At 56.9% G+C, this 24462-nt stretch overlaps 1 protein-coding gene across 1 annotated transcript in view; it reads left to right on the top strand.

Annotated features, from left to right (window-relative positions):
* The window catches only part of PARP1 (poly(ADP-ribose) polymerase 1), a gene marked incomplete at its 5' end in the record, with an annotated part of 33690 nt that extends 9234 nt beyond the window's left edge, over positions 1 to 24456 (top strand). The window contains 19 exons of the mRNA XM_034666607.1: positions 962 to 1061; positions 2813 to 2929; positions 3650 to 3826; positions 6008 to 6155; positions 7371 to 7511; positions 8765 to 9016; positions 9120 to 9188; positions 9428 to 9560; positions 11638 to 11833; positions 15776 to 15904; positions 17991 to 18074; positions 19335 to 19457; positions 19897 to 20025; positions 21045 to 21143; positions 21586 to 21738; positions 22559 to 22686; positions 23290 to 23351; positions 23947 to 24061; positions 24285 to 24456. Coding sequence (XP_034522498.1) covers positions 962 to 1061; positions 2813 to 2929; positions 3650 to 3826; positions 6008 to 6155; positions 7371 to 7511; positions 8765 to 9016; positions 9120 to 9188; positions 9428 to 9560; positions 11638 to 11833; positions 15776 to 15904; positions 17991 to 18074; positions 19335 to 19457; positions 19897 to 20025; positions 21045 to 21143; positions 21586 to 21738; positions 22559 to 22686; positions 23290 to 23351; positions 23947 to 24061; positions 24285 to 24366 — 2437 coding nt within the window. The remainder of the gene's footprint in view (positions 1 to 961; positions 1062 to 2812; positions 2930 to 3649; positions 3827 to 6007; positions 6156 to 7370; positions 7512 to 8764; positions 9017 to 9119; positions 9189 to 9427; positions 9561 to 11637; positions 11834 to 15775; positions 15905 to 17990; positions 18075 to 19334; positions 19458 to 19896; positions 20026 to 21044; positions 21144 to 21585; positions 21739 to 22558; positions 22687 to 23289; positions 23352 to 23946; positions 24062 to 24284) is intronic.
* Positions 24457 to 24462: the final 6 nt, after the last annotated feature.

Raw genomic sequence — 24462 nt, 5'->3', positions numbered from 1 at the left:
AGGGGAGGTGTGTCAGGGCCATGCCCGGCTGTGGATGGTATTAGGATTGGGGTGACCCTGACCTTCCCATCATCGAGCAGTTGTCATGCACCACCTGGGTTCATCGCACACAAGCTCGTGGGCAGTGTATGCGGCTTTGGAATAGGTGGGGAAACTGGAAAATCGGGCTCATGGATTAAGGTCCTCAGGACAGCACCGCCCCTGATGTGCGTGCCAGGAGGCATGAGCTCATGCGTGTGCCGTTGTAACAGCCGGCATCAATGGGGCACTGTAGTGTGGCCAGCACCGTGCCAGGCACTTGACGGGGATAGTTCACGGTCCTGGAAGGCACACGGCGTACTCTTTTCGTGGATGAGGGAAAATGCTAGGGTTTGAAGTCAGGTCTGTAACAGCTGCAGCTGAATTTTAACCACTGTGACCACCCCACCCTGTTCTGGGGGCCTGCCACGACCCTCACTGCTTCCTTCAATGGGGTGACTAGTGAGCCGTGCGGAGACTCTCTTAAATGACGGTGCAGCCCCACCTCGGAGAACCGCCGTAGGAGCAGCCCTGTGGTTTAACTTGAAAGGCTCGGCCCCTGGCACAAGTGGTTCATCTTTCCACAGTCCTAGTCCCTTGGCAGTGGGCTTACCTATCACAGTCCCTGCCAGAATCTTCTAGCTGCTTCATTCGTGCCAAGAGATACATGGGGGTTTTCATGTCAGGTGGGGCCTGAGCCATGGATCCTGGACAGGCAGTTCCAAGGCCCTGGGGTAACCCCTGAGCCGCCTCTTGGCAGCAATGTATGTGGGGCCCATCGCCAGTACTGCCTGGGCAGACCATGAGCTCCTGGCGGCAGAGTGAGACGTGGTATGTTGGGGCCTGGCAGACAGGAGTTACAAGGATGTGAAGGTCCTGCAACTCCCCCCAGTCTCCGGTTCCAGGGCTCTGATGGCTCTTTTTTGTCCCATGTCTCTTTCAGAAAGAGGAAGGGCGACGAGGTGGATGGGATGGATGAAGTGGCCAAGAAGAAATCTAAAAAAGAAAAGGACAAAGATAGTAAGCTTGAGAGGGCCCTCAAGGTGAGCTCTGAGCTGTGGGTCTCTGCTCATCGTTCTCTTAATTCTCTGCCCTCGTTCTGGGAGGAAAGTTCTGGGGGGCGTGTGCATCCCACTTACTGAGACCTCCAAGAATTCCCAAACTGGGAGCAGTGGTGAAATAGCACTGCTTTCCCTCCACCCCCAGAGCAGGCCTTCGTGCTTGAAGGAGAGCCCCGCTCGGGCTCCAGGGGCTGGACCAGCTGCTCCCCAGCCTCTCGGCCCCCCGTGTCCTGCACCTGGAGGGTCGCTGGCGCGCACTGCACAGGGAGTGTCAAGTTCAGGGGTGCCAGACTTGCTTGGCACGCACAGGAGCCTGGAAGAGATAAGGCTGTTCCTAGTTCTTTAAGGGAGAGCTCTTGTGCAAAAGCGATAGGTGTGTAGTGAAGGAGAAGAGAACCGCCCGTTGAGTCCACAGTCACGGACAGAGATTGAGTGCGGTGTTCATGACGCGTGTGTTGAATCAAAGTAAAAGTGATTGGTCAGAAAGTGCTGGGCGTTTGGTCGCTCACACACACGTTCGTGCATGGTATCCGCGGCTCTGGAATATGTAAGAAAATGAAAACCAGGGGAGAGCTGGCATCGGTCTTGGGAACACGATTTCTCCCTGCTTCGGCGCGCTCGTGAGAGGATTGGTTCCGTTTTTGCCGGTGGCGGTGGGTTGTGGTTGGTGTTACTTGCACTTGCCCCGACCCGTGTGTTCTCCTGAGTGGCATCAGAGATGAAAAGAACGTCAGAAACTCAGATGCTCCCTGGCCTCGGTCAAGCTGGTGGTGTAGTTCGCTTCCTCGGTTTAAACTTGCACCGCGAGACTTGCCACGCGTTCCCCTGTCACCGTGACTGGTGATGCAGTGCAGGTGCTGCGGGGGAGGGGGGTGGGCAGGTGCGGTGAAGCGGGAACAGACGTTTGTGTGCGGTGTCGCTTTGCTGGTCGCATTATCTTCCTCACGCGAGGGGCGCCTGGCGGGCTCGATCGATAGGGCCTGCACCTCTTGACCTCAGGGTGATGAGTTTGAGCCCCATTTTGGGGATAGAGATTACTTAGAAGTAAAATAGTTTTTTAAAGAAAACAAGACAAAACAGGCCTCATTAAAATCCTCACTTGGCGTGGAGAGTGACTCCATGGGGTCGGTGGGCTGGCATTTTTCTGTCCGGGTTGCAGGGGTGCGGTCTGCGGCCGGGAGGTGGTGAGTAGCTGGCCGGGGACCCTATCGAGGGAGGAGGCTCGCCCCACCTGTGCTCTGACGGGGAGGCCGATGCCGTCCCAGGCAAGGTGGTGGTGAGGAGATGCTCAGAGCCTCAGAAAGAGTGGGCACTGCGTGAGTGTTGCCCCCGAGCTGGAGAAACTCCGTGTCTTGTGACGCATAGGTCTGTTCCCATGTGATATGCTGTGGAGGCCGGCGGGGGGCTTGGGAGTGGTCCCCACCCGTGTTCAGGTTGGAGAACACGCCCCGTGTCCTTGGGTGCAAATGTTGGGGCTGAGGAGCCCGGGCACCCCAGCTCTTTGCCGTGGGGTCTGTCTGGGGGGGGGTGGTCCCAGGGACGGCATGCTCCAGGTGGAACTGAAATGCCGCGGGAGTGCGGCGGGGCCACTTCCCTGTGCAGGGGACCGGGTGGGAGGTGCGGCTCAGCTGACGCACAAGGACCCCACTGGAGGCTGAGCGAGGCAGGTGAGACCCCCTCTGGTGGGGTCTCTGCACAGAGCTGGTCTGTCAGCTACCTGGCTCTGTCCGTAGGCCCAGAACGAGCTGATCTGGAACATCAAGGACGAGCTAAAGAAAGCGTGTTCAACAAACGACCTGAAAGAGCTGCTCATCTTCAACAAGCAGCAAGTGCCCTCCGGGGAGTCGGCGGTGAGCTACCCCCCGCGGTGTGGGAGGCCCTCCCGTGGGACGCCCACTGGTCTTGATCAGGAGGAGTGGAAATGCCACATTTCTGTGGCGTGGTCAGGGCCGTCGTGGTCAGGGCGTCCGGGGGCAGGAAGATCGCCCCATACATCAGCCCTGGGTTTAAGTCTTGCGGGGAGACCAGGGTGGGCCGTGTATTTGCCTTGTGTGTTTGTGTCCCACATTTTAAGGCCCAGATGCCCAGGGGCCGACAGGTCTGGCGGCCGTGGAGCCCCCCTCGTGAGGGAAGGCCTGCCAGCACCGCACCGGTTTCCCTGGCTGACATAGCTCCTTGCACAGGAGCAGGGGACGCTCTGACTCTCCCTTTCTTTCTTTTTTTCTTTCTTTTTTTTTTTTTAAAGATTTATTTATAGAGATAGAGACAGCCAGCGAGAGAGGGGACCCAAGCAGGGGGAGTGGGAGAGGAAGAAGCAGGCTCCTAGCGGAGGAGCCTGATGTGGGGTCTCCCTTTATTTCTAAATCACGGAGGGATGAGGGAGCTGTGGTGCTTCACGTGTGGACAGGAGGTCTCAGAGTAGAGAAGCCTGAGCTCTGCGTGTAGACTAGCAGCCCCTGGGAGTCCGTGTCAGGGCAAGCCCTCTCCTCTCTCCGTGAGTGTGGTCTGCCCACTCTTCCGCCCACTTTGGTGAGTGTCCTTCTCTGTAGCTTCTCCTTTCCTGGCTTCAGATCTTGGACCGCGTGGCGGACGGCATGGTGTTCGGTGCCCTCCTTCCCTGTGAGGAGTGCTCGGGCCAGCTGGTCTTCAAGAGCGACGCCTACTACTGTACGGGCGACGTCACTGCCTGGACCAAGTGTATGGTCAAGACCCAGACCCCCAGCCGGAAGGACTGGGTGACCCCAAAGGTAAGTGGGGTGGGTTCTGGGATCTAAGCAGAAGAACACCGCCATCCCACCTTCTGGGCTTGTCCATGCTTCGCGGCTCCGCACACGCGGGAGCACGGGTTTGCCCGATAAAACCCTCCTGCCTCTGTTGCTCTGAGTGCGCCCTCGGTGCCAGGCACTGTTCTAGGCACGAGGGACGGAACGGTGCACAAATGGATGATGATTCCTCCCTCCGTGGTGGGAGGCTTTTTCCTGAGGAGGTTTTCCTGCCTTAGTGCTGGGCGGGGGTTGGGTCCAGAGTTCAAGTAGCTCCTTCTACTGTTGGTCTGCTCTGAATTCATGTTGAATTCTCAGGATGCGAAACACTCAGGGAACCTCGACAGGGGACTCTGCCTGCACGGAGGCTCCGTGCGAGCCGGCGCCAGGTGGCCTCCCTGTGCGAACTGCAGGGGCTGAGCATGCGGGACGGCGGCACATAGTGGGCACTCGGGCGTCCTGCTCGCCCTGCCGCCGAACTCGCTTTCCCGCGGCCCCCTCGCCTCACCTGCTTGCGGCCGAAATTACACCCCAGCCTGCTGTGCCTCCGTGCTTTCTCTTGAGGGGTCGCTCAGAAACAGCTCTGACCGCCTCACTCCCCATATCCTCACACCGATTCCCCGTTTCACGAGAAAATACTCTCCGAGTTTTTCTGTGTTTGCCAGTGTTGCAAGCCCGTTTGTGGCATTTGTATTTCTTTCACCATCTTCGAGAAAATAAGGTGGTAAGAAATGGGATCCGTCTTGTGTTTTCGTACCAGTTGCACGGCATCCATGTTTACTTTTGGAGGTGCCTGCACGTGTAAGACCTGCTTTCAGGTCCACAGCGCTTGCCGGCTGTGCAGAGTCCTGGACTCGCAGCCCGGTGTGAGTCTGCTGCCCCCTGGACGTGGCGCACAGAGTCAAGGTCAGCTCTGCCTTTCCCACAACCTGCCCGGCTCTGTGGGCCCTCTGCGCGTGCACATGCGCGCGCACACACACACACACTGTTCAGCTCTTCACACTCCCAGCAACAGGACACTAACCAGCCAGTGTTCCCAGTGTACCGCAGTATGTCTGTTGGTCATGTGTCTTTGCTTGAGCCCTGCTTTTTCAGCCCCTAGCCATCCGAGCAGTCACAGCCTCCGAGGAGCCCTCCCAGAGTTCCTGGTCTGTGTCACGTTGGTGTGTTCATTGTAGAGCTTAAGCTCCTGTGTTAAAGTGAGCTTTCCTATATCTGACCCGGTTAAGACCGAACTTGTTTCTCAAGGGAAGGAACTGTAACCTCGCTGTGACCCGTGGCACAGTAGTGCTCCGCGTGTGTTGGAGAAGGTCCGTTGCCCCTATTCTCTGGGGCTTTCACTGAGCATGGGTACGGCAGGAATGGGCTCTTCCTTGATTCAGTGAAGACCTAGGAGGGTAGGGACTGTGCTGTCCCTTGAACTCCATGTGTCAGACGCTCCTGGAGTGACTGCCTGAAGCACAGCCCTTTGTCAGTCCCCAGGAGGAAGGTAAACCGAGCTTTTGGCAGAGTCCATGTTGAACACTGTTGTCGGGCTCTCTGCAGCCACCATCCCTTCTAGGAAGGGAGGGAAACTCCCTGATTTCCTCTCGGGAAATACTGTCGGCGCGTGCAGTCTCAGGGGTGGGCATGCGACCTGTGAGGGGCCCCTCGAGGGTGAGGTCTGGAGGTCACAGTCCGGCTGCCCCAGTGGCCCCCGACCACGTGGTCAGCTGATTTTGTGTTTTGTTGGTTTGTTTTTAAGGAAAAACTCTTTGCTTATGGCACCCACGTGCCTGTGTCGTTATGAACTCGGAAGCACTAGAAATAAGCGGTTTGTTTACAGCGTTACGTACTTGAATGCTGGAAGCCTTGCATCATTTTTTAAGGTTTATTTTAGAGAGCAGGGGGAGGGTCCGAGGGAGAGGGAGAATCTCAGCAGACTCCCCACTTAGTGCAGAGCCCCATGCAACGCGCCTTCTCATGACCCTGAGATCATGACCTGAGCTGAAACCAAGAGTCGGACGCTTAACCCACTGAGCCCCCCAGCCGCACGTCTTTTACGTCATCCCTGATCACGAGAAGTAAAAAGAGGTTCCTTAATGTGGACAAGCCAAATCCTCTTGGCTCTGGCAGGTGGTTATTTCTAAGGAGAACTGGTTTCTTAACTGAAACTTAAATTTTTAGGAGTTCCGAGAAATTTCTTACCTCAAAAAATTGAAGATCAAAAGGCAGGACCGAATATTTCCCCCCGAGACCAGTGCCCCAGTGGCCGCGGTGGCCCTGCCGTCCACAGCCTCGGCGCCCGCTGCTGTGAACAGCTCCACTCCGCCAGGTACAGCCCTGGGCCGGCCGCACGGGGAGGGCTGGGGCCCTGACCTGAGCGGGAGGACGGTCTCCCTCTAGGTCCTCTGTCTGCCGATCCTGTGGGGAAGGCCTGCCCTGCTCCCTTCAGGAGGAGGGAGATGCTTGGGAGGCGGTCTCCTAAGAAAGGCCCACTGGGCCTTACCTGGAACGGCATTCCGAATGTCGTCCTGCCCACATGATGGACCTTGCTTTCCCGCCTCCCGGCCACCCTGCCCCGTCAGTGATCCTGAGCCCGACGGGGTGCTCGGGGTTCTTGCACACAGACCTGCTGTGTGCCTGGCCCGCCGCAGGTGCCGACTGACCGATGCGAGTGCAAACACGCCTCACCAGCAGACACCGTGAGACCATTTTGGGGTTCTCCGGCTGCTGAAGAGACTCGCTGCCTTTGTTCAGTCCAAGGCACCTGGTGGAGTCTAAGGGCTACGGCCACAGTTGGGTGGGTGGGGGACAAGGTCCGACCCTGAACGCGAGCCTGTCGGTGGCCTGCCGTCTCCTGGGGAGGCGCGTGTGTGTGTCATCGCTCTGCGTTTGCTGCTTGTCGCCTGGGCACAGGTGCCTGTGCAGGGTCAGCGCCGACTTGTCCTCACAGGGAGGCCTTGAGGGACGTCTCGGTCCGGGTCCTCTTGTTCTAGGAGTGCGTCACCAGCACTGGTCCGCCTCCGCCACAGACAGGCACAGCTCTCTCGCGGGCCTTTCTGGTCTGGGGTCCGTGCTGGACTCCTCAACTGCCGGGTTCTGCTCAGTGTCCTGCTGACCAAAGCTTTGAGTGACTGCTCTTGAGGAGATGGGTTTGTTTGATGGGGTTAATTAATAAGTATCACATAAGAAATTGCAGTTTGTTTTTAGATGTGAGTTGGGAAAAGAATAAAAGTAATTGGGAGTTCACATGATTCCCTCTCCCATCCCACTGGCAGCCTCGTGCTCCCCACATGCAGCTTTCCCGGTCTGCCTGTGGGGCAGGGCCAAGACCCCCGCTGGCCAGGCCGGCCCATTCATGGGGCAGCGTCATCGTCACCCTGGCCTGGTCCTCTGAGTGCCAAGGGACAGGACAGGCTGTCCACATGCTGTCCTGTCTGTCCTCTGCTTTCACAGATTTTTCCCTCGGGAATACTGAGTAAAGGCGAGCTGAGGGTGTCCCGGCCTGCCTGGGACCTCACGGCCTGACGACTGTTCTCTTTCCCAGATAAGCCGTTGTCCAGCATGAAGATCCTGACTCTCGGGAAACTCTCCCGGAACAAGGATGAGGTGAAGGCCATGATCGAGAAACTCGGGGGGAAGTTGACGGGCACAGCCAACAAGGCCTCCCTGTGCATCAGTACCAAAAGTGAGTTGAATCTGGTTTGTAAAGCAGGGACGCGCCGTATCGCCTGTGATGGCGGTGAGGTTGAGAGGGGGGATGTGCTGAGTGCGGTGTGTCTTCTTTGGTCAGCAGCGTTGTTCAGTCCTTTGCTAAGGGAAACCAGCACCTGTATTTTGCAAAGCCGCTCTGTTGTGTGTGCGCGTGTGCCTTCTATCCCTAGCCGAAGGCTGCCCTCTGCTGTTCTTGGCCAGCCTGCCCCTGGGGACACTAACGGTCTTGGCACATCTGCAACCCCGGGGGGCGTGGGTAAGCTCCGGGGTCTGCGGGACCACAAAGCTGGGGCAGGGCTGGACAGACCTGCATGAGGGCACTGCTTCAGGACCGGGAGAGGGGCTTGCTTCGTCAGCCGATAGAAACTGCTAGAGTGAGGCAAAGTGAAGAGACGGGAATACATACCAAATGACAGCACACGAGAAAATCTCAGAAAAAACTCTCGCGGCATCGGAGGGAAGTAATTTACCAGGTCGGGAGTTGCAAGCGTGAGAGTGGTGACCACAGCGGTCCCTGGGAAAGCCTGCGGCTGGGCTCACAGAATCGTGTGGAGTCACACGTACGCGTATGCCAGATCGCCAGAGCCATCGTGAGAAAGGACAGAGCAGGAGGCCTCGTGCTCCCTGATGGCAGACTGTATCATGAACTCTAGTAATCAGAACGGTACGGAGCTGACGTCAGAACATGTGTAGATCAGCGGAACAGGCCAGAGAGCCTGGAAGTAAGCCCCCGTGTACACGGTCAGTTCATCTCCCACGGAGGAGCCAGGGCTCACGATGGGGAAAGCCGAGTCCCTACCTGACACCGCTCACAAAGATTCACTCAGAATGAATTGAAGACTTGGGTGGGAGACGCGGAGCCATAGAACTCGTAGGAGAAAACACAGACGGTGAGCTCCTCGACCTTGGTTTTGGTGATTTTCGACTCTGGCCCCGAGAGCAAGACCGGACCAGCAGGACTCCAACTGGGAAGCTTCCACGTGTCAGGAAAACCATGGGCAGAATTAAGCGGCATCCTGCCAAATGGGGGAGCACCTGCCACTCGTGCACGCAGGGTCCAGCAGAGGGACATGGGCTCCCTTCCCGTTGGGGATGCTGGCACCACCGTCAGACTGCGGCTCCTTTCCTGGGGCGCACCTGGCACTAGGCGGTGGGGGACGCGGTCGGTCAGGCTCTGGCTTCACTTCACGCTAACGCTGCAGCTGCTCTTGCCCCTGTTTTGAACAGAGGAGGTGGAGAAGATGAGCAAGAAGATGGAGGAGGTGCGAGAGGCTGGCATCCGCGTGGTGTCCGAGGACTTCCTCCGGGACTTGTCCGACTCCACCGGGAGCCTCCAGGACTTGCTTGCGGCCCACGTCCTGGCCCCCTGGGGCGCTGAGGTGAAGGCCGAGCCGGTGGAGCCCACGGAGCCCGCGGCCCCGAAAGCAAAGTCGGGGGCTGCGCTTTCCAAGAAGAGCAAGGGCCCCGCCAAGGAGGAAGGTGAGCCCTGGTGGCAGATCACCCGCTCACTCCGCTTTCCACCCTACCCCTACTCTCTGGTTTCATTTCTCTCTAATGTTTTCCTGTCTCGTCTCCTTCCAAGGCATCAACAAATCTGAGAAGAGAATGAAATTAACTCTCAAAGGTGGAGCTGCTGTTGATCCGGACTCGGGTGAGCACACAGGAGCGTGACGGGTGGGCGGTCAGGAGACCGGCGGCGCCCAGACCACACCTGTACCCTCTTGCCTGCTTGGGCTCCCCGGTCTTGAGGACACATGGGTCTTGCGGGCGGCCTCCCGAAGGTGGCAGTAGGGTGTCCAGGCGGGTGTGCATCCCCCTGCCTGCAGAACCATTCTCCCCGAGCTCATAGGCCCCTCGGAGAAAAAACAAGGCTCTCTGCCTCTGCGACAGGTCTGGAACACTCCGCGCACGTCCTGGAGAAAGGTGGGAAGGTGTTCAGCGCCACCCTCGGCCTGGTGGACATCGTGAAGGGAACCAACTCCTATTACAAGCTGCAGCTCCTGGAGGATGACAAAGAAAGCCGGTGCGTTCTGGGGACAGGACAGAGTTGCTGTGAGGTGGCCCCATGAAGGGGGTGGGCCTGTGAGGGGTGTGGTGAGGCCTTTGACGAGATGGAAGATGCTGGCACCCCACAGAGCCTGGCTCCCTGGCCTCCTGCTCCCCAGCTTCACGGGACGCACTGTCCCACTGTCTCCCGAGACTCTGCTTACAGCGGAATCCGGAGCGTCTCACCCCTGTACCCACACAGGGCCCGAACTTGGCTTTTAATGTTCCTTCAGACTCCCTAGTCCCAACTCTCGTGGGTTAACCTGGACTTTTTCTCATTAGCAAGTGGCAGCAGTTTCCCCACTGGAACTCTGGTTCATGGTTGAAAGGCGGGAGCTGTGCAGCAGTGGCCTCGGGGGCGTGACGTCCGCCCTGGGAAGCCTTGGCCTGCAGCTGCTTGTTACCACCAAGTGGCTGGGTTCTTCCCATTGCCTTAGCTTGTCACCAGCACTTTGATCCAAAAGTGAATATCAGAAATCCTAAAAGTCCAAAGTACCTGGTAGGCTACTTAGATTTTCTGGAGAAATAAGCCCATCGTCATGTGGTTTATCACCTGTTCTGGTGGACTTGTTTTACTGGTTTTCACAGTGAAGGGACAATGTGGGTCAGGACACTTTTTCAGGTCAGCTCACTATAGCACCTCCCAAACATTTTCAGCCAAAAACCCAACCAGAGAATGAGTGCTTGTGCCTCTGGGCAAGAGCCCAGAAAACTGCCAGGAAGCCCCAGATTTTCTTTGAATTTTTGGTTTACTTAAAAGTGCATTTAAGTTGGGGCACCTGGGTGGCTCAGTCAGTTAAGCATCTGCCTTCAGCTCAGGTTATGATCTGAGGGTCCTAGGATTGAGCCCACATAGGGCTCCCTGCTCAGTGGGGCGCGCCCCCCCCCCGCTCGTGTGTGCTCGCCTGCTCTCTCTCTCAAAGTCTTTTTTTTTTTCTTTTTTTTTTTTTTTAAAGATTTTATTTACTTATCTGACAGAGACAGCCAGCGAGAGAGGGAACACAAGCAGGGGAAGTGGGAGAGGAAGAAGCAGGCTTCTAGCGGAGGAGCCTGATGCGGGGCTCGATCCCGAACGCTGGGATCACACCCTGAGCCAAAGGCAGACGCTTAACGACTGCGCCTCCCAGGCACCCCTCGGATAGAGTCTTTAAAAAGAAAAAAGCAGTACATACAAATTTTATATTTGGGTTTTGTTTTTTTTTTGTTTTTTTTGTTTTTTTTATTTTCTTTACTTGAGACAGTACAAGCAAGGGGTAGGGGCAGAGGTGAAGGGAGAAGCCTGGCACGGGGCTCAGCGCCATGACCCTGAGTTCATGACCTGAGCTGATGTCAAATGCTTAAACGACCGAGCCACCCAGACGCGCCTGTATTTGAGGTTCTGATACATCCTCACTGTGATAGAAAAATTACGTCCTGCATTCTTTCCACTGAGAAAAATGAACTCCCCCAAAGTTGAACAGGGCAGCACCTCGGGTACCAGTGGTGTGGGCCCCCGGTTGCCTGGAACCAAGAGCGGTGGCCTGGCCCTGTAGGCTTGGCCTGCATGCCGCTGACACACACGCGTGTGCACACGCACACACGCCGCCCGACCGGGTCGCATCGCAGCCTCTGGTCTGAGCCCAGAGCCGTCAGCATCTTTCGAGTGTGTCGCTCGTTGTTGCACATCTTGAGCACAAGACTTCCTTCCACGTGACGCTTACCGTGCTGCTTTGAGGAGTGAAATTGGGAGTTTTTGTAAAGTCAGCGTTTATAAGCCCCAGGGTTTGCTCCGCAGGCTTGGCTGCCAGATCCAGGTGTAACCTGTGCTTTGGCATTTTCTAGGGTCCGTTCACCAATACGGTTATGATGCGACAGTCCAACCCTCCGTTTCATCACAAGTAAAGGTCCTTTGTTTCAGTGTTTCTTTGGTTCCTCTGTGTCCGTCAGCATCCTCATGGGGGCTGAACCACTTTGTCCCCCAAGCAGGATGAGGAGAAGGGGCACGGCTCCCGACACGTGAGCGGCCGACCCACAGGTTTGTATGCGATCCTGCTGTCCTCCCCGCGCCCTCGCAGGTACTGGATCTTCAGGTCGTGGGGCCGCGTGGGCACAGTGATCGGCAGTAACAAGCTGGAACGGGTGCCGTCCAAGGAGGATGCCATCGAGCACTTCATGAAACTGTATGAAGAGAAAACCGGGAACGCCTGGCACTCCAAGAACTTCACGAAGTATCCCAAAAAGTTCTACCCCCTGGAGATTGACTACGGTCAGGTAATCCCCTGCTCTCACATCGTCTGCTTCTAGTAGAAGGAAGGGGTGCCGTAGTATCCGAACCTTGCCCCAGGTCCCGGGCCTCACAGGTGAACGCTGCCCAACTTCCAGAGAAGAATATCGGCCCTTCCCAGATTCTTGCCACAAAATAGAAGAGGAGGGAACACTTCCCGACTCCTGACGGGAGGCCGGTGCTAAACGCTGACACCGAAGCCAGACTCCCATGTTCCTAGGAACATAGATGCAGGGTCCTTCACCGCGTAGTAGTGAGCTGAGTGCAGTGGCGCAGGACGATTTCCGCACCACGACTGGGGGGGTCTGAGCCCGAGAAGGCAGGGTCAGCGCGCTGCCGTGCGGCTGCAGTTAAAAGCGAAAACCACACGGTCGTGCTAACAGACACAAAAGCAGCACGGAATCAAGTCCAACACGCTTCCTTCCACGAGTCAGACCCACACAGTGACGCGTGAGCTCAGATGACAACGGTGGTAGCATTTTGAGAACGTGGGGGAATCGGTCTTTGAAGTTGTTCCCTCAGTGCAACGGAGAGTGGTTCTCAGATTCCAGGTGTGGCTTCTTAGCTGACCCCATGTTTCTTCATAAATCATAGGACCTGGTCTGTCATCAAGATAGAATTACAGTGACTTGGGCTCTGCTGGGGCGTAGTTTTGGGTCCCACATGTTCTCCTGATCATTTCTGTTACGCATTTTTTTTTTTTTTTAAGATTTTATTTGTCAGGGTATGAGCGGGAGGAGCGGCAGACAGAGGGAGACGCAGGCTCCCCGCTGAGCAGGGAGCTCAATGTGGGGCTTGATCCCAGGACCCTGGGATCATGACCTGAGCCTAAGGCAGACGCTTGACCAACTGAGCCACCCAGGCACCCCTCTCTTACACGTTTGGGGCTCATCTTCCTGTGTATGTCACCACATAGCCTTCCGTTATCCCTTGGCTGATGATACCTTTGTAGACATCTGTTCTGACAAGGTGCTTACCGTGGTTTTTACATGAAAATCTGTTAGGGTTAGGGGTGCTGACCCCTCCCTGTGAGGCAGTTGAAAATCCACATATAACTTAACTCCCCCAAACTTAACGATAATATCTGCTGTTGACCAGGAGCCCTACCAATAGCGGAAGTTGATTTCAACTCATTTTGTGTTACGTGTATTATATGCTGTAGTTCTACAGTCAGCTAAGCTAGAGGGAAGGAAACATGAAGAAAATCCTAGGGAGAGAAAATCCACTTTTTTTCATGATTTTTTTTTTTTTTTTAAGTAAACTCTACAACCCATGTGGGGCTCGAACTCACAACCCTGAGATCAAGAGTCACACACTCTTCCGACTGAGCCAGTCAGGCGCTCATGTAGTAAAAAAAATCCAGGGATGCCTGGGTGGCTCAGTCGGTGAAGCGTCTGCCTTCATGGCTCAGGTCATGATCTCCGGGTCCTGGAATCAAGTCCCGTGCCAGGCTCCCTGCTCAGTGGGGCGTCTCTTCTCCCTCTGCCCTTCTCAGCCCCACCCCCCTTGTGAGTATGCTCGCTTTCTCTGTAATAAATAAGTAAATCTTTTTTTAAAAAATAAATGTAAAAAATCCATGTACGAGTGGGCCCGCACAGTCTGAACCTGCTGTACTTTTTTAATGGGGGTGGAGGGGCACATTTATTTCACAGAAAGAAGGGAATTTATAGATGAGTAAAGATTTTAATTCTCAATCTTTGAGGCCCAGCGCCTCTCAGATGGGGAGCTCTCTGTAGAGTAAATGAGCTCTCACCATTAAAAATGGAATTTAAGGGTGCTTGGCTGGCTCGTTTAGTAACAGCTCTTGATCTTAGGATTGTGAGTTCAGGCCCCACGTTGGGTGTGCAAATTACTTCAGAATACCTTTTTTTTAAAAAAGAATTTACCTCGTCTGTCATGTTGAGGTGGAGATCCTGGCTTGTCTGACTCAGCAGTGCCTCTTACTGGTTAGCTTTTCTGATTTCAAAAATAATGTTTTAGAAATTTTTGAGGAAGACGAAGACACAAGATCGTAATCACCCAGAGTAAAGTGCCGTTAAAATCACGGTGTGTGTCTTCAGTGCTCCTGTCCCTTCGCGGGGACTTCTCACCAGAGAACTGGACTTTTCCTCACCTGCCCTGCATGCTATGTCGCGAGCACCCTGTTCTCCCCCGCGGCTCGTGGTGGATGCCGGCCGGTAGAGAGACACAACCACCCACGTAGCCTCAATATTTCAGTAGTTGCATTTTAAAAAGCAAAAAGAAACCATGAAACTAAACTTAGTAATTTATTTTCCTTTTTTCTCCCCCCTCCCCCCCTTTTTTGAAACCAAATCTTTGGATTCGGGTGTGTTTTTGGCCCTTGCAGTCTGTCTCCCTTCAGACCGGCCGTCTTTCCAAACCAGGAGCCGCTGAGTTCAGGTGCACTGGTCTAGAGCAGCTCCTGTTGGGGCTGCACAGATGGTCAGAGGTCGTAGTCCGTGGCGTGTAAATCATCTGTAACGGTGCTACTGAATACGTAAATAGCTCTGTGGTTATTACCCTTAGAGAGGGAGGTACCCGGTCACGGAGTATGTGCATTTATTTTATTTGTATGCGGTTTTTTTTTTTTTTTTTAGGATTTTATTTATTTATTTGACAGAGACAGCCAGTGAGCGAGGGAACACAAGCAGGGGGAGCGGGAGAGGGAGAAGCAGGCTCCCGGCAGAGGAGCCTGATGCGGGGCTCAATCCCAGGACCCTGGGATCACGCCCAGAGCCGAAGGCAGATGCTTAACAACTGAGCCACCCAGGCGCCCCCAGAGTATATGCATTTACATAGGGCTTCTAACCATGAGCAGTTGGCCTTCCCGGGAGCTGGAAGCAAGGAACGAAAGTACTGAAGGCTCCGTGTTGGGACGTGAAGCGTAGTCGACAGCCGCAGCCAGACGCACGAACACGGTGCACGGTGCGCCACGCAGCCCGGGCAGGCTCGGCAGATGCCAGGATCAACGTTCATTCAGAGCAAATACCAGACATGGCTAGTTGCTAGGGACACTGTGAGGGACGGCGCAGTCCCCACCCTCCCGCCGTTCAGACCTTTCCAGTGCCGTGTGGGCCTGACTTAGCCTGGTTCCTCAGGGAGGAGTGCGCAGTCCTGTGCAGTTAGCTCGTCAGGAAGTGTGATCATAGGGTTAGGGGGGAGGCAGTGGGGGATGGAGAGCTCATGCCTTCAGTCTGTGTGGCAGGAAACGGGTCTGGGTTTTGGATCCTTGTATAGAAGGCTATTGGAACGTCTGGTTGGCCCTGGGGTGAGGCAGTGCAAGAAAGGGGAGAAGTTGTCCAGTGTCCCTTTGGTCTGTGGTTTGCCCTGGTGGCTGCCTGGTGCTTCCAGGGTGGCGGCATGGGCTGTGGGCAGGTTCCCAGGGTGGGCAGGTGATGGGTGGGGAGGGGGGAGGGCATGGGGGGGAGGGTGCATGCAGGTCAGCAGGCACGGAGCTGGGTGCTTGCAGTGGTGGTTGGGGGAAGGATCTGGAGCAGCCGCAGGGACTTGGGGGCGCACGGGAAGTGTCTGATCCTGGTGAGACCCATGCTCATGGCAGCCGCTCCCTCAGCCTTTTCCGTGACCACTCAGCCTTTGCTGCTGGTGGCACCCCATCCTGTGGCTCCCTCATCTGCGGCCCAGATGCCACCACCACTTTGCTTGGGTTGTCGAACAGGGTCTTTTTTTTTTTTCTTTTTTTTTTAAAGATTTATTTATTTATTCGACAGAGATAGAGACAGCCAGTGAGAGAGGGAACACAAGCAGGGGGAGTGGGAGAGGAAGAAGCAGGCTCATAGCCGAAGAGCCTGATGTGGGACTCGATCCCATAACGCCGAGATCACGCCCTGAGCTGAAGGCAGACGCTTAACCGCTGTGCCACCCAGGCGCCCCTCGAACAGGGTCTTTGACCGGGTTTCTTTTCCCTAAAGGACGAGGAGGCGGTAAAGAAGCTGACGGTGAACCCCGGCACCAAGTCCAAGCTCCCCAAGCCAGTGCAGGAGCTCATTAAGATGATCTTCGACGTGGAGAGTATGAAGAAAGCCATGGTGGAATACGAGGTTCTTGTGCTCTTCGTTTGATCGGCAAGCTCGGGGGGGTCGGGGGGGGGCGGATGTCCGCGTCTCCTGCCTGTCCTTCCGCCTGACACCGAGCCAGGAGTCTTGGGCCCGGGGCACTCATGCCCTTGCAAAGGATCACGGACTTGCCATGAGTTGGACAGTGTGCCGCAGCGAGCTGGCTCCCGGGTCCCCGTCCCCTTGCACGTGTCCCCTGGCTGCCGTGGTAGTGTGTGCGGGCGTGGCTCTTGAGCAGGCCAGCCAGAGTCTGGAAGTCCACGTGTAGCCCATTTACGGTGAAAGCGTGGAGAGCTCCTGACGTTGAGGCATTGGGCCGAACTACTACTTCTAAGAAGTTTGGGGGTGGGGGGGGTGTTTGTCCTGTTCCTTCTGCTTGGGGCAGGGTGGGGAGGGCCGTGGGTGGGGCCAGGTGTCCCTGTGTGGTCTCTAGCCTGGCTTGGCTTTCCCAGGAGTTGAGTGTGGAACCCGTGGCAGGATGGTCCCTCCCCGGCTGCTGTTAGAGAACAGTGTGGAGTTCTGGAGGTCCCCTAACGGGTTTGCAAACGGCCGGGGCTTGTGTGGTCCCGTTCAGAGAGACCCCTACAGTGACCTCTGTCGGGAGGGCTGATCAGTGTGATGGCATGTGGACGGGCTCACCAGGGACGTGGGCTCAGGAACAGGAAAGGGGGAGAGGCGTGCAGGGCGTGGGGAAGAGGGTCTCCGTTTCCTTTAATGTTGTAGGAGAAATGTCCCACGTGTCGTTTCCAGCTTCCTGTGTTCTGGTTCGTAGAGTTTCTCAACTCTTACCAGACCAGGTGTCTCCCTGTGACCTGTCATTCCTGTGCTGGCTTTCACTCAGGTGACCTCGTTTCCCAGGAAGACAGGCCAGGGGCCGTGCTGCCGGAGCTGGCCAGAGGGCAGCCCGTGGGCTGTGTGCAGAGAGCGGATGCCCACTCTTCCCCTGACGGGCCGTCTCCCTCCACTTCCCGCGGGGCTGGACTGCGGGTTGCTCTTCAGGGAGTGGGGTGGCTTGTGTTGGGTGAACCCTGTTCTTGTCGTCATGGCCTGTGAGTAGGGTCAGGCTTGAAGACCTGACCTTTTTTTTAAATTGGCACTGAAACCCCACAGTTGGGGGTTGGCTCTTTCTTCAGAGCACTGCCCCCCCCCCCAAAGAACCTTCATGGCTCCTTGCTTGGAGTGGCTCCCAGAGCCAGGGTCTGTCTGTAGTAACCCTGCTCTCGTCTCGAAATAGTTGGCCCGCCTTCTTGCCCAGACCTAGCTGTGGCTACTTAACTTCCCAGGAACAGATCTCCCCTCGGGGTGGAGACGTTGTAGCTTGGAGGGAAGAGGAGCGTGTGCCACGGCGTGTGGTCGGTATCCGATGCCGTGGCCGCCGGCCCGCGGTTCGTGCTGCTGCTCGCTCCGTGTCCCTGATGCTTACACAGCCCCGTCTGCGGCTGTGGAGGTGCGCCCTGGGGGCTCAGAAGGGGTTCAGAGCACAAGCCACACGGACCACTCCCCAAGGGGGTGTGGGCGCCTTGGGAGGAAAACAATCCCGNGCCTTGGGAGGAAAACGATCCCGTTTTCCGGGTGGGAGACTGAGCGCAGGCGCCTCCCAAGGGGTGCGGATCACGGGCTTTTCCCGCTATACTTCCCACTTGCGTTGATTGATTCCTAAGGGGTGAGCGGAATCCGTATTGCTAGGATAACGCGTGACCTTCCAGGGAAACTGGTTTGAAAAAGACAGCGTCAATTTGAACAGAAATGTGGATGTTCAGGAGCGTGTACTTGTAAAAACATTTTTCACCACTTCCTGGTCCTTCCTCAGCGGGGACCCCAGGGGAGGCTGCGTGAGTGGCAGTCGTCCTTACTTCTGCAGCCGGGTGGAGTTGGGCGGGGCCGGCGCCCGCGGAGTGTGGGTTGGAGGAGCCCTTGTTGGCTCTTCGCTGCCGTAAACGGAGTGAGCGGGACCTTCTCACAGACCAGGCGGGGCTGGGTCTCAGGAGCCCTGAGGGGGCACAAGCCAGCTGGCCCGTGGTCCGCTGCACGGAGCAGCTTTGCGAGGGAAGACTCCCCCCTGTCTCGGCAGATTGACCTTCAGAAGATGCCCTTGGGAAAGCTGAGCAAGAGGCAGATCCAGGCGGCGTACTCCATCCTTAGTGAGGTGCAGCAGGTAGGCGGGGCCGAGCTCCGGCTCGCAGGGGGCGGGGGGCGAGGTCGTGAGGTAGCACCCCCAACGCGTGAAGGCCTGGAGGTTTCGTTAATTCCGTAAGGACGGTAAGTGGTTACAGAACTAACAGGATGGCCGTGTGTTCAGCAGTCAGATACGTGGTGAGCTCCCTGTAAGCTGGGTAAGGTATTTGCTTCTCCTGCCTCCTAGAAACATCCGGATGTTGTGGATTCTTAAAAGTTAGGCTGAAATTGGGGCACCCAGTTGTCTCGGTCCATGGAATGTGCGACTCTCGATCTCCGGGGTCTTGAGTTCAAACCGCATGTTGGGTGTAGAAATGACTTAAAACTAAAATCTTTGAAAAAGAGGCTGAAATTATTTTGCAGTTACTAGGAAATCTCAGAGCAAACTATTTTCTTGTTTTGGTTCGTGCTCACTGATCAGCACCTTATCAGGCACCCACCAGGGGCCCGGTCTGCCGTGGGGGGCAGGGTGCAGGCCTGGCCCGTGAAGGGGGAGGGGTACTCGGGAGGTAGATTTTCTGGCTGGTTCTAGAAAGGAGGCCGTGAGACATAGCCCTTAGATCCAGTGAAAACTGCTCCTGAGCCCTGGCCCCTTCCCCACAGCACAGAGCCGACTGCAGCACAGACACAAATTGAGGGGGGGTGGTGCCGGGGCCCTCAGAGGGCCAGACTGTGGCCTTTTTACCACCCTCTGGCCACCCAGGTTCCCACCCAGCATCACAGCAGTCCAGCTCCTCAGTGTGCATTTATTGAGTACCTTCTGCATACGGAGCATGAATGGGCACTGTGGCAGGAAGGGGAGCTTAGCCTCTCTGTGTGTGGCCACCTGGGCCTTCAGGTGCAAGAAAAGAGAAATCCTTCCCTCAAAGCTGAAGATCCGTGGATGGGGGGGGGGCTGCCAGAATTTGTAGCGGTGGGGTTTTTCCCCCCTATTTTGTTGTGAGAAGTTCCCAAACATTCAAACAGTTGATTTTAAGAGTGCCCACGAGTTCACCACCTAGATGCTACTGTTGACACCTTGCATGGCGGCGGGGGCGGGGAGGGGGGTCGTGTTGTTACAGGTCCCTAACTGTACAGGTCTTCGTAGAAATGAAAGTTTACGAGGGGAGGGGGATCCTGCCCTCGAGCCGGCATGACACCAACAGGAGTTGGTCTTAAACATTTTCCCTGCGTTCCCTGGCTCGTGCCCACACTGAGCCACTTCAGACTCGCGTCTCAGTTTCTGTCCCCTCCCCCAAAGGCGGTGTCCCAGGGCAGCAGTGACTCCCAGATCCTGGATCTCTCAAATCGCTTCTACACCCTGATCCCCCACGACTTTGGGATGAGGAAGCCCCCACTCCTGAATAACGCGGACTGTGTGCAGGTAGCCGGGGGTTCCGGAGGGAGGTATGGGTCTGGGTGTCGCTCCCTCAAGGCAGGGGTAGTGCTGGGAGGACCACCTCTGGGTCCTCCTTTTGAAGTAGGATTTCTGCACATGGGTGGAGACCGACCACAGACCAAACTTGGGTCTTCCCTCCCTGCCTCCGCAGGGAGCCAGCAATAGCCCCCCCCCCATTCTCACTGTAGCCTTGTAGCTTCTGGCTGTCCTGTCCCCCAGGGAGCACACCCCCCTTGGCATCCCAGGAAGTTCCAGCGGTGTTCACTACAAGCCAGTGGGTGGATGACAGACTGTCCCCAATCAGCTGGGAGGCCTCGCCTGCACCTTCTGTTCTGTTACCCGCGTGTGGGTTTTCTCTGCCGAACCTAGATGTGTCTCCCTCACCCTGGTCCCAACCCCAAGATTTTCCATCTTGTTCCTCCAGGCCAAGGTGGAGATGCTGGACAACCTGCTGGACATCGAGGTGGCCTACAGTCTGCTCAGGGGAGGCTCTGATGACAGCAGCAAGGACCCCATCGACGTCAACTATGAGAAGCTGAAGACTGACATTAAGGTAACAGGCCCTTGTCTGGAGCATCTAACTGCCTGTCCCGAGAGCAGTGTTTCTCCTGGAGAGCTCCTTAAAACAGATCTCGTTGGCGCCCAGGAGCTGGCCTTCCAGCACATTCCCAGATGCTGTGCTCGCAACCCATGGAGACCTGCAGAGTGTCTCACCTGGAAATGAGCATGTTGGCCAGGCAGGCTTCCAAGCCTCGTTTTTGAGCCGCCTTCCAGAAAGTTCCATCTTTCCTTAATCTAGAGAGGATCTTGTGTGCCATGAGGTCTAGAAGGTTTGTCACGCCTGTTTCAGAAGCGGAAGTGCCTGTTGGCAGCCATAGGAAGAGCATGGTGCCTGGGTTCCTACTTTCTCGGCTCAAGGTGGCCATGCAGGAGTAGAAGTCACCCTGCCTCGGCCCTAGCTTGCCTTGACCGTGAGCGTGGTCTGTCCCGTGTCTCGCCTCCTGAGACCCTGCGGTGTGGCTAGGTTCCCCGTGAGCCTGAATTGGGGTGTTCACATCACTGAAGGGAGCCTCTTGCGTAGGACAAGGCATAGCTCTGCGGGTCCAGGTAGAATAAGCCACCAGATGTCACTTCTTCGGTCCCTGGGACACCTTGATGGGAAGGCCATGGGCATGGTTTTCTGTGAAAGGCTTATTCTTTCTGTTGACAATCCTGAAGACTTTTAATTAAGAAGCTGTGAGGAAAACCAGAATTCCTGGGCTTTCTGCACTTTGGCTAAGAACACAAAAATAGAAGAGCGCACAGCCTTTCTTGTGCCACACTCGTGTTGTGTGGCCGAGATCGCGTTGACGAATTGGTGGTGGTTTGGCGGGTAGAAACTCTGAGCCACCGTGTGCAGGCCCTGAGGATTCAGAAAGACACGGAGCGTTCATCTTCCTCCTCAGAACCCGACAGTGTATGGGGTCCTTGCGGCTTCTGACTGCAGTCGTGGCTGGGGGGCGTCTGTTGGCCCCTGTGTTAGGTGGCTCTGCTTGGGGTCTCCCTCGTTCTGACTCCACGACGACGTTCTAGGTGGTGGACAGGGATTCGGAGGAAGCGGAGACCATCAGGAAGTACGTTAAGAACACTCACGCGACCACACACAACGCGTACGACCTGGAAGTCGTTGACGTAAGACTCTTCCTCCTCCTGCCCGCTCCCTCCAGCCTGGGCCTGGGCAGAAAAGAACAGTTTGCTTTGCTTTAACTGACTAGAGGAAGTGACTTACTGTTCGTGGGGGAGGAAACATTAGTCTTAGGGTTTGGGGGTGGCTTTGTTCTTTGCTTAGTCTTTTGTGTTCGTTTCTGATCTCAAAGCCTCATTTGAGAACCAGAAGGTACAGTCAGACAGACGTGCAGAGAAGCGTCTTGGGGGCACCACTGCGAGACGGGGTCCAGCCCAGGGTCCTGCCCTAGGCGGCTCTTCCCCGCCTGACCCACCTCCTCTCCTCCTGCGACGGGCCGCGTCCTCTGGCTCTCGGGACAGCTGGCCCGTTCTCCTGCGTCTGGTAGATCTTGCTGTAGGGTAACAAATGGCTTCTGGTGTCTCGTTCCCTCCCACCCCCTGCCCCCAGATTTTTAAGATCGAGCGCGAAGGCGAGAGCCAGCGCTACAAGCCGTTCCGGCAGCTGCATAACCGCAGGCTGCTGTGGCACGGGTCCAGGACCACCAACTTCGCCGGGATCCTGTCCCAGGGCCTCCGGATAGCCCCGCCTGAGGCGCCCGTGGTAGGTGGCCAGCCTGGAGCTGGGCGGGGGGCGGCTGCGGGGCCCGTGTCCAGATGAGCTTTTGGCCGCTGCCCGGAGAGCATCTCACCTCGTTCTCCTGCCCCTAACTCTGGATGACGTGGCTGCACATCTGTCAGCCGTAGTTTCTGGAACAAAAGAAGTGAGGTGTCTGGGCCTTGTCCTGGGAGCTGATGGGTGTGTTGACGTGCAAAGAATAGGCTGAGGCCACAGGCCAAGCCTCTGCCACCTTGCGCCCGGTGACCTCCTTGAGCCCCGGTGTGTTCCTCAGGAAACCATGGGAGGGTGTGAGTGAGGCCCTACCCGGACACGAGGGGTCGGTGCGTCACCCCCTGGATCGTAGAGGTGACCCGCTGGACGGGCACTCGGAGGTGGTCTTGCAGGCCTCTCGCCTCCCAGTTTTAATAAGTGGGGAGCAAAGAGTGGCGGAGCGGTGCCTTATGGTAGCATGTGACCTGGGCAAATGCCCTGACCTCCTTGAACCTCACATTTGACAGAAGGACGGGAACATAATAGCCACCATTTGTCAGGTGTTTCCACGTGCCGGGCACTGAGCTGAGTGCTTATTAACTTGGTTAATTTTCACAAGGGCCCCGTGAGGTTCTTTCCCCAGTTCAGAGAGGAAGAAAGCGGGGTGCAGAGAGGTTAAGCAGCTTGCTGCGGCCCTGGGTGCCCGGCAGGACCCGGGTCCGAACAGCCTGGCGCGTGAGCTCGGCCTCTGTGCGTGGTCAGCACTCGGGAGGTCGGTGGTGCCCCGGACAGCCCTCAGAAGGTCTTCAGTGGCCCTTTTCCCACCCTCCAGACAGGCTACATGTTTGGGAAAGGGATCTATTTCGCCGACATGGTCTCCAAGAGCGCCAACTACTGCCACACATCCCAGGCCGACCCCATCGGCCTGATCCTGCTGGGAGAAGTTGCCCTCGGAAACATGTGAGTCAGCCTGGCTTTGGGGGAGGGGGGGGGTCTAGAAAGGAGAGCTCCCCTTGGCCGGGAGGGGACCCTAGAAATTCTTCGCCACGATGGTAGAAGCAGGTTTTAGTTAAGTGAACGAGGAAGACCCAGGGTGAGGAACTCAGCCAGGCCTCAGGAACTGGCAGCGTCCATCCTTTCTGTGGGCTGACTTGCACAAAGGATGGTCACCCCCTAGCACGCATGCGTGCACACAGGTGTTAGATTTTGTGTCTGAGAGCAACTCAGATCAAACTGGAGTCGATCCTAGTTTCAGATTCCTTGCAGAAGAAATCTGGTTGGTCCTGCCTGCATCGGGGGTCTGCCTGGGGCTCACGGGCCGAGAAACCTCCAGAGTGGCTGGCCACAACAGAGTGGCCCTGTAGCAGCAATGGCCGGCACGGACCCTTCGTTGGGGGGTGGGGAGGACTGCGCCTTCACTTCCCGAATCCAGGGTGAAGGGAGATCCCAGCGGGCGTGGGGGGAGGACTGGGTTCTTCTCACTTGGCCACCTGCTCATCAGACTGGTGGTTTGAGAGCCCGGGGCCATCGGAGGCCCTTCTGAGACGGTCCTCTCTCGCGTAGGTACGAACTAAAGCACGCTTCACACATCAGCAAGCTACCCAAGGGCAAGCACAGCGTCAAAGGTACCGTGTTTGCGAAACCGCTGCTCCAGCCCCGGGCGCTCCGGACAGCACGGGGAGGGCGCCCCCTACCCCCAGCAGGCTGCGCGCCTGTGGCTAGTGGAAAACAGCTGGAGGCTCATTAGAAAATCAGATCATGCCCTGTCTGCCACTAGTGTCACAAATGCCAACGTAGAGTTCCCCGTTCGAGCCCCGGGAACCAGGTGCATCCGCTCTGGGTTTTAAGGTGACTCTCAGTTGCGGCGCTGAGGGACGTCCCCGACATGGCACTGCCTGGGGCGTCGGGGATCGCTGGGGCTCAGGGCGCCTGAGGGCTTAGGGCCTCCGCTGCCAGGCTGAAGTGACCGCTCTGGACTGGGGCTAAGCAGAATTAGGATTGGGGGGTGGGGGGTGGTGCTGCGCTTACTGGAATCAGTAAGACGCACGCCCTGGGAGGTTGGTTTGTAACTACGGGTTTATATCTGGGAGCAGGGTGGAGTGTGGAATGCGTGTGTGTCCTTCAAATGGACGCATAGACCCAACAGTAAATGGATCCCAGCTTGAGATGTGTGCAGCCTCCGTTCTCACCGTCCTGTCACTTACGCCTTCTGTTGTGCAGGTTTGGGCAAGACGACCCCTGACCCTTCAGCCAGCATCACTATGGACGGCGTGGAAGTCCCCCTGGGGACCGGGATTTCCTCCGGCGTTAACGACACCTGCCTGCTCTATAACGAGTATCCTTTTGCGAGCGTGCCGGGCTGTCCGCTCCAAGGGCCGCCGCGGGGCTGCGGTCACTCACGGGCACCCGGATGACCGGGGCGGCCGCCTGGAGCCCCTCCGTCCGCCACAGGTGCCCTCGCTGGGGGACAGACCGGGCCCCCCGCACCGCCGGCGTGGGGGCGGCGCGTACACCGGCCACCGTGAAACCACGTGCTCCTTGACACGCGTCCCCTCCAGGTACATCGTCTACGACATCGCTCAGGTAAATCTGAGATACCTGCTGAAGCTCAGGTTCAACTTCAAGACGTCCCTGTGGTGAGCTCGGGCGTGTGGCCACGGTGCAGCCCGGGGCCGGGGAGAAGGCGCCTGGGGCCCCGCGCTCCCCGGCCCGGAGCGCGAACCTTCGCTGCGCTCC

The sequence above is a fragment of the Ailuropoda melanoleuca genome, chromosome 8, assembly GCF_002007445.2.
Source record: "Ailuropoda melanoleuca isolate Jingjing chromosome 8, ASM200744v2, whole genome shotgun sequence".
Taxonomy (NCBI): domain Eukaryota; kingdom Metazoa; phylum Chordata; class Mammalia; order Carnivora; family Ursidae; genus Ailuropoda; species Ailuropoda melanoleuca.
The sequence above is the reverse complement of the archived record's forward strand: the minus strand, read 5'-3'. Positions and strand labels throughout refer to the sequence as shown.